At 41.4% G+C, this 9,195-nt stretch overlaps 1 protein-coding gene across 1 annotated transcript; it reads left to right on the top strand.

The window, feature by feature from the left end:
• Positions 1–240: 240 nt before the first annotated feature.
• LOC146608543 (histone H1-like) lies at positions 241–868 on the top strand. Its single transcript, XM_085347705.1, is given in 2 exon segments — positions 241–748; positions 750–868. Coding segments are annotated over 2 exon segments (354 nt in total). The 5' UTR covers positions 241–442; the 3' UTR covers positions 798–868.
• The last annotated feature ends 8,327 nt before the right edge of the window (positions 869–9,195 follow it).

Raw genomic sequence — 9,195 nt, 5'->3', positions numbered from 1 at the left:
TTGGAAACATGCAGGCCAAGTTTCTGGCTGACTTATTTACAGTGCCATGTGTTTCTCAACCTCACAAGCGAGCTCACTCCTCCCTGAAGATAAGGAATGCAGCTCCATGATAAAGAGACAGCAGCAAGTCCTGAGCACAAAAAGTCCCAGCAAAGCAGCAGCAATGTGGATAAACAGCAGCAGAAGAAAACAAACCCATCTTCCTGTCTGATTGGATGACTTCCACGGAGGGGCGAGCAAGATGGCGGTGGCAGCATGTTGAAATGCTCAAAAAGGACTGAGTGACTCGGGCAAGCCACATGCAGCTAGCATGCTGGCTAGCGACATGAAAGAAATGGACCCTTCATGATGCGTTCAACGTGCCAGCGCTGTGGTGGGAAAGGCTCCATCATAAACACGCCCTGCGCCCTGCGCCGAGGTTCAGGCCAAGAAGAAGAAGACGATGACTTCCAAGCCCAAGAAGGTCAGCCTCAGCGTGGGCGAGCTGATTGTGAAAGCCGTGGCCGCTTCCAAGGAGCGCAACGGCCTGTCCGTGGCCGCCCTCAAGAAGGCTCTGGCTGCCGGAGGCTACGATGTGGACAAGAACAAGGCCCGTGTCAAGACTGCCATCAAGAGTCTGGTGGCGAAGGGCACTCTGGTGCAGACCAAGGGCACCGGGGCCTCCGGATCCTTCAAGATGAACAAGGCTACTGAGAGCAAAGCCAAGAAGCCCGCCGCGGCCAAAGCCAAGAAACCAGCAGCAGCTGCTAAGAAGTCGCCCAGGAAGGCAGCAGCAGCAGCAGCACTTCAGCCACTAGCACGAAGTCAACCGCATCAGAGGACAATAGTGAGAGTGGCTGTGACTTCACTGTGCATGTGAAGAAAACGTTTGAGGAGAACTGAACAGTTGGAGTTTGACATTTGCCACCTGTGGAGTAAAATGGCAAGAAGAGACAGTGGGACACAGGACAAAGCTGAAGGAGAACTGCCGGCTGTTGGACTGTTGAAGTGGGAGAGGACAACAGAGTGAGAAGACTAGGTGAGAACACATAGGAATTATTTAATGTGGGAAATCAAAATTTGGGTTAGCAAACCTGGGGAAAAGAAAACTGACTGCTTAAGTTGGAAAATTGAGACGGAGTCTGAAACATTGCGAAAATAGAAACATATACAAAATCACACACACACAAGCAGAACATGCATTAACCCTACTAACAATTCCAAACACAAAATGACTCATGAAGACTCATAGCACATTAGTTAAGAAATGATTAAATAATAGCAGAGAAGTGTGTAGGAAAGGCAGCTTTAAGAACATGCTCTGCTGGAGATGCAGCTCCACAGACATGCATTGGACCTGCCTAATAACACAAACACATGTAATGAAAATTAGCTTGTTATCTTTCATCAGTGTTACAATAGTGTCAATTTAGCAGACACTTGTTATCAAATGCTGAATTTATCCTAAAGAAAAAAAATTGACTCTCCAAGTTGCAGGACAACAATTTAACTTTTGTGAGAAAAAAGATCCTGGTTTGACCAACCAGTGATCAGACAATAAATTTAGTTGTTAAAATGGTAAATTGGGAGAAGCTTCCTGCTTGATTGAGGCAGCACATGTAATTTACTGTATGAGGGAAATTGTCTTTTGTGATACTATTTTGAACATGCTTTTCTGTCGTCCTGTCAACTTGGTGGGTTAATAGCTGATATGCAAATTAGTTGATTGGTTTTAGATTAATGAAAGGTGACTGAATTCTAGTATGAGTGAATGAGATGTGTTGGAGTTGTTGTGTGTTGAGTAGAGACTCTAAAACACTGAGTTTCCTGCTTTGATGTGCGAGTGAATCCTGTATTTAGATACACAACTCTGAATACGTCAGAACAGACTGTTTTGTGAAGTGCATGACAGCATGTCACATGTTTTATGATGAAGGGAAAAGGAAAATTGAATAAAATAGATCTGTGGCCTAAATGAGTGAAGAGCACAGACCTGGTAATTAAACTCATAGCTAATAAGACATTAGGATTATGTTGTGTGTTGTGCAGTTGATGGTTGATTTGGAGTGAATCTAGCTGATGATTTTTCTTTTGTTGTGAAGTTGAGCCTGCCGATTAGTATGATGGTATGATAAACCATGCTAATGGTATGATTTACCCTCCTGAGATGAGGAGCTTGTGTCATGACTTAACAAGGCCTTTTTATTTTGATACTTTCACAGTGCACTGAAAGTTTTGTTTGATAATCTCTGTTCTTTAAGCAGATCTGCACGTCGGGAATTAAAAGCGCTACACGTCGTCGAGAAAATTGTGCCAAGTGAGTTCTCCACATTTAAATGGACTCTGGAGAAAGCCACTTATTTGGGACAATTATTAAATGACAGTCCCAGTCCAAAAGGATTCAGCGATGTAATCCAAACTAAAGTTCTTCTTTTTCTTTTTGAAATGACGTCATTTTGCTGAGAGTGGAAACTAAATGCGACGATAGGTTCCACTATCAGCAAAGAAAGAAAGAATGAATGCATGAATGAGTGAGTGAAAGGAAAACAAACTGACTGACTGGTAAAAGCTGACAAAAGCTGACAAGACTTTACTGATGTAACACGACTGTGTGAAGTTGACCCCCGCCTGGCAGGGGTGCAGATGAGTCTGTGTGTGCTTCCCTTTACAGGAGCAGAAAGATGACAGCAACACTCGAGGTTGCGTGATGATTTAACATTTTAAATGCCATTTTCTGTGTCTGTGAATTTACTATGTGTGCGTCATTCACTAGCTTGTGTGCTCACAGAGATATCTGTGACAAAGTATGCATACGCCTGCGCAAGCGCTAACATTTGCATTTTCGTTTTTACAGCATTATGGTTCTTCATGTGTTTGATCATGTGATTTATAGGAATACTGGCTAATGTTTCTCTACTACGAGATTTCTGGGTTTATGTGTGAAGAAAACTGTAGTTACAGGCATATGTTGATGGAGAAATTAATATAGTTTGAGACATACTGTGATGAGACCAGTGTTACTGTTTCCACAGCGAGTGTTAACTTAATGGTGTTTTATGGCACCTCTAGAATCCGTTGACCTGTGTCTGACCTCCGTCTGACCACAGTCAATGTGTATTGCTAATGTTTGTTTCTTTGAGAATGCTGTGGCAGATTCAGCTGAAGCGGACAAGTGACATGGGTAAAACAAATAAGAGATTACGGTATTTATGGAATAGTTTATTATGGGCTCATTTGCTGGCCACTTTTGAACCCATAATAATAATATATGAGTGGAGTGACTTTGCTTAAGAGAAGTCACTGATTACATTAATGTTAACAGAGTACATGGGATAATCCATGTCTGAGGTGAATTAGGGTAATAGTTGTAGTTACTGATTTGAGAAAACCTGCACATGACACTTGTCTTGCTGATGTTGAATGCTTATTACTCTTATGATACAATTGTTTACAGGTATGAAGTTTGATTTCACTTCCAGATTTTGCTTTCCAGGCCGTGATGGTGTGTATGCAGGCTCCTGGGAGAGCCAGGTGTTAAGCAAACTTAATATGCAACACACGCTAACATCTTTTATTGCAGGGTTACGGAGCTACTCCAGAGGAGATGCCCTGATGTTGCCTGGGACATGATCTAGCTAATCTTTTTCTTTAAGACAGGGATCCAGGTTTGGTGAGTTGACGCATGGGAATGTCCATGCGTCAAGAGGTGGAGTGCAAGGATTAACATTAAACAATGTTTACTATTATTGTTGCAGTGATTTGTGTGATTAGCCGTTTTATTTACAAATATTAAACCTATGCAAGTGGTGCATCCATGTTCAGATGAGGCTTTGATGGCCTATAAGTGAAGTTCACTGAACTAAAGAATGTGGTTTGATGATTGTTGACATGCTCTCCAAATAGAAGTTTTTCTTCTTAGCAAGGAAATACAGGTGCAGCAGTAATCTCCTGAGAAATCTTCAGAGGCCCAGTGAGAAGCGTGAACCATTCCAGGCATAGCCGACAGCCAGGCAGTGGTTGAGGTCAAAGGTCAAGCTGGTTGGGGCCCATCATGAGATCAGACCTTGGAGCCACAGCAAGGACCATGAAACTGCCTGCAAAATAGAGGAGAGGATCGTCCACAAGATGGGAGCTGAGGCCAGGAGAGAGGCTTCAGGAGGATCAGAGATCATCTTCAGCACAGCAGACATCACACAGAGAGCTGTGCTACTGAGCTTCCAGGAGATTTTAAATAAAATGAAAGATTCAATATTGACGCTGAGGAAGACAACTAAGGTGTACGACGTGCTCTGCCTTAAACCTTCAGCAGCGTTGGAACATGAAAACTCGTGGGATGAGGGGAGCGTGCCAAGCTCCATCGACAGCGCAGAAGGAGTTCGGGGATGACATCATGATTCTATGAAAGCACAGGAACCAGAAGCTATGGTGGTGATGACAGCAGTTTCCTATGAACATCACCTAATGCTGTGCCACTATACTGTGCATACGATGACACTCTGAAGGCTGCTGGGATCATAACAGCAGTAAGACAACTGAACCCTGCACCCTTTCCACAGAGGTGTTTCTCTGCAGAGCGTGGACAATTAAGGAGTCATAAATATCCCCCTCACAAGACGAAGGTCTGAAGTCAGGTGATGGGGGCTGGTAAGAGGCCATAAAACTAGAGTGCTGAGAGGTCTGCAGCTTGGAAATAGCTGAGACCCATGTTGACGAACAACAAAACCAACTGGTATGTTTGAATGTCTATTCTACATACATTTGGACTCTGGTCCTATGGACAGTGATGGAAACAACTGGAAGAGACATTCATGACGCCCTGCAGAGCTTAAACCACTCTGCAGAGAGACATGTGATGTGCACACCCGGAGGAAGCACCACCAAGCTGAGATGTTTTTGAAAATGTTACTTTTTTAGTTTCACTATTAAATTAACAATTTCTTTGGTTGCTCGTAAGATGTAGTTTGCCATGAGATGAGCTCAATGAATGGGGTAACTGCTAATACATTTATTAAACTGTGTACCTTTTCAGTAATTTAGGGTGATTTGACATATGCTGAGTATAAAAAGGTTTGCATTGAAACTGTCAGACATGAGGTATTCATACCTGGGAACTTTTTAAGCATAAAGGTCAAAAAGGGGGGAAATGTTAGATTTGTATTGTTGATTGTCATTTATGCTTAGAAATATTTACTTATATATGCTTAGAGTTTTGTAATTAGTTGTAGATTGGTAGAGGTTTTGATCCTTGATAGTCTGCAAACTTTGTGTGTATTAGACAGCACTTTGGGAGCATGAGAGGTCATACCGTGTCTTATTGTTTTATGGTAGGATTAACGTAGCTACGTCTGTTCTAGTCTAAGTGCTCTTTGTTTAGATGAACTGCAGGACTTCCTCACCGTGTTATCTAGGATGAACCATCTAGGGTGAGGGGGAGGCTACCCTCTTCCTGACCAAGGATGTTTAACCCTTTGATCAGCAACACACACACACACACACGCATACACACAGGCAAGGTACTCTTTGTTTGTATGTAGACGTCGTATGTTAATGAACCTATGCATATTCATGTAACCTCAATAAAAGGGCAGTGTTACAGGAGGACGGACGAGACCAACTGGAGTCAAGCGGTTGTCCGGTTCTCTCCCGTGCACGAGTAACATGAAGAACTTTGCCTATTTGTGTCTTGCTTAGCAGTGTAATTATATTGTCTTAACGTTCCAGCGAATAGGTTTATGCTACAAACCTAACAAAAAGTATTTCTTTGTGCCCTGGCAAAACTTTGCTAGACCCGCTCCTGCACAGTTACCAGCTGTCAGCCGCTTAGAAAAGGATCCTGGTGTTATTTGTCTCTCAGAAACAGTTCATAACTTCCCTTCAACTCATTCATGTTACCTAAAAGGTAAACCTGTTTGTCCATCACCTGTTCAGCTCTGATGATTCAGTAAGGACATCTCCTGGTTTCATCTTCGTGTTTCCCTCTCACCACATATCCAACTGATATCAAGACCAGCAGCTTTTACAGCTGTGGCTCCAGCAAACATCAGCTGATACTAGAAAGTATTATTAAATCAATTCTAACAACAGCTTATCAAGTTTAAGGGTGCTTCTGTTGTTTAACACGACCTCCGCTAGTTTCCTCTTTCTGGCGCAAAGTGGGTTATAAATAAGCAAGAGAGACGGGACTTGCGGCAGAAACGCCGATCAGCTGATCATTGATCAGTTTTGTGATTGAAGTAGCAGCAGGAGAGGGAGGGGTAGAGAAGAGAGAAGAAGAGGCAGCTGACAGCGTAAAGAGACAGAATAACTCCAGCTTTGTGTCTTTTTTTTTCACTCTAGCTGAAGTACGGGACAAATCGTGTTTATTTTCAGCTCAATATGAAACGTGTAATATTAACTCTGAATACAAGAGGATTCCGTCTTTTACGGGACGGTTGGCAACTCTACTAACTAACCTTATGAATAAAATAAAGTTCACTATCAGTAACATCATAGCACCCACCCAGCAGTATAGAAACTCCGTCAAGCTAGCTAGTACGCAGTACGAGTTATTGTAACTGACGGTAAAAGGTTAGCAAAACGAAAATAAACTATATCTAAACTTGGTTTATATCTGACCCAGTTAGACTGCAGTTCATAACTTCTTACCTGAAGTTCAGTTCACCTGACAATCGCACCAGCGGCCGCCGCAGATCTCTCCTCCTCCGCCTCGCCTCCCCTTTCCCTCATCCACCTGCTGGCCTCCACCACTTGCTAATTTTACTGAATGTGTGAAAGCTCCACCATAGCCACCACCAAACAGTTGAGTTATTTTTACACATCTGCCAGCATCTGTCCAATCCGCCACCTTTCACTGTTTACACCGTTACTGTCACGGTTCTGGGTCCGTTGGACCCAGTATTTTGAGTTTATTGTGTTTTGATTTAAGTTTGCATCAGGGATTGTGTTCTTGTTCTCTTGTCGTGTTATGGTAATGTTTATGTCTATTATTAGAGTTCCATGTTCTGTTTATCTGGGTTTAAGATGTGGGTTTAGTTTCATATGTCATTTCAAGTCTGTCTCTGTCTAGTCTGTGTCTTAGTAAAGTGTGTTTTGTTTCCTGTTTTATTGTGAAGGTCTGCGTCTCATGTGAGTGTGTTCAGTTTTACCTTTGTCTCGTCTTGTTGATTATTCCCAGCTGTGTCCACCACCTGTGTGTAATTCCCCTGTGGTTCTCTGTGTATTTAAGTCATGTCTTCAGTCATTGTTGTTGCTGGTCCGTCTGTGTATTCCACCCTGCGTCATCTGTGTATCTACCATGTCACATCCGTGTGCTCTCCCTGCTGTCCATCGTCATTCTCCTCTGCTCGTTCTCATTCAGGTTTGTGCTTTGTAGTTTAGTTGTTTCCCAGTATAGTTTAGTTCCAGCTCCATTTGCCGTTTGTATTTACTTTCATGTTCAATAAACCACCTTTACACCTTCACGACTGCCTGCACTTGGATCCTCCTTCATTTCCTCCACACGGCTCACCTCACTCGCCGTGACAGTTACGGGGGATAAAAACAAAAATTTACCATCATGTCCGATGGCCAGTCCAGCAATGTATTAGACTGTTGTTTTCAACAGTCTGATACACTGGTCATACACTGGTCATTATATGCTGTATTTTGCAGACAGAGAGTTACAGGACTCTACAGACTCATACTCATAATACAAGTCAGAGCTTTATTAAAAAAAGAAAGTTTTGTTTTCAAAATTGGAGTTCAAGTTATTTTTACTTCCAATAGTGTTAACATACTAAACAGGTCATGAACAAGATTTTTTTAATTTTCATTGTAAGTAGCCTAAAGCAGTTAATTAAAAGTAGTCTAACATAGATGTAAATGCTGTAATTTGATTATTTTAATAAACCATGTAACTTAGATGGATTCGATGCTGACGCGACAACAGTGCACACGTCTGCTGTTGCTCACAGTGGTCCAAGGGACCGCTCAGGGAGTTTGTGTGTTTTCTCAGACACATGAAAACTTAGAGGGAACATTGGTTAGAAGCACCTTTTTAATTTCAGTTGTTTATTTATTTTCTCTCATGAATTATTACTTGATGTACTTTTTTGTTGCTGTGATGTTTGTTAAAGGTTTAGTGTTGACCCCAGAAAGAAGCTTACTGTGACAGTATTGTCATTTGTGAAAAACCTCTGTGTGCAACGGATGGTTAAAAAATGGTTCAAATAAAACATTTCAATTCATTCCGATTTTTTGTAATATAAATATGGAATTGTTGATTTGAATGAGTACACCAGAGGAATTTTAGGCACTGGTTAAATATAACATCTGTTTTTGGAGGTTATTAAAACATATCACGATATATCCAGTATCGCAATATAGCCAAAAAATATCACAATATTAGAGTCCTCGTATCACCCAGCCCTAGTTCAAAGGTGTTTGCATTTGGACCTGATAGCAGACATGACTTTGATACCATGTTTCCACACCCCAGTCACAGAATGGCACAGCATATTTCTAGTTTTGGCTTCAGTTTGTTACAACAGGAAGAAGCTTAGATCTGTAATCTATCTCCTTGTATTGTCTGAAACTACCAAAAAAAAGCTGTAACAAATGGCTCACAAGTTCCTGAAGTTAAATAAATGTTTTAAATCTGATTCTTTTATACGACCAATGTGGAAAAGCCTAAAATTTCTCAGTCTGCTTAATAAGAAAATTAACTAGTATTTACATTTGAAAAGGAGGCGTTTATTTCAAGAAGAGAATAGAGAAAATTCTTGAACACTTCACTTGAACATAAAGGAACTTTTGAATATGTAAAGACATTTCATTCCTACTGTGTATTCCTGCCAATGAGGAAATATTCCTGCAGTCAGTGTTTAGAAACATGGTTAGTGATTCTTCAGTTACTGGTACGTTCAAAACAATCCATCCTTTCTGAAACTTAGGAGAGGGTGCATGGACCAAAGCAAATCAGAATGGTTGAAAATAAAGAAAATACATGGTTTTCAGTGGCTAAGTCAGAGTCCAGACCTTAACCATGAGAGAAGACCACTGAGATGCTGTGGCATGACTTAAGAAGAGCTGTGTAATTAAAGCATGTCATAAATATTAATGAACTGAAAATATGTAGGAGGAATCATCTAAAATTCTTTCTTTCCAATGTGCAAGACTCATTAGCATCCACAGGAAATCTCTGATGGAGTTGCTACTGTTAAGCTGAACTGAAAATTG

This window comes from Diplotaxodon limnothrissa, linkage group LG23 (genome assembly GCF_057381915.1).
Source record: "Diplotaxodon limnothrissa isolate DT_005_m linkage group LG23, D_limnothrissa_male_GT1.1, whole genome shotgun sequence".
Classification (NCBI taxonomy): domain Eukaryota; kingdom Metazoa; phylum Chordata; class Actinopteri; order Cichliformes; family Cichlidae; genus Diplotaxodon; species Diplotaxodon limnothrissa.
This window is presented reverse-complemented; position numbering and strand designations above follow the sequence as displayed.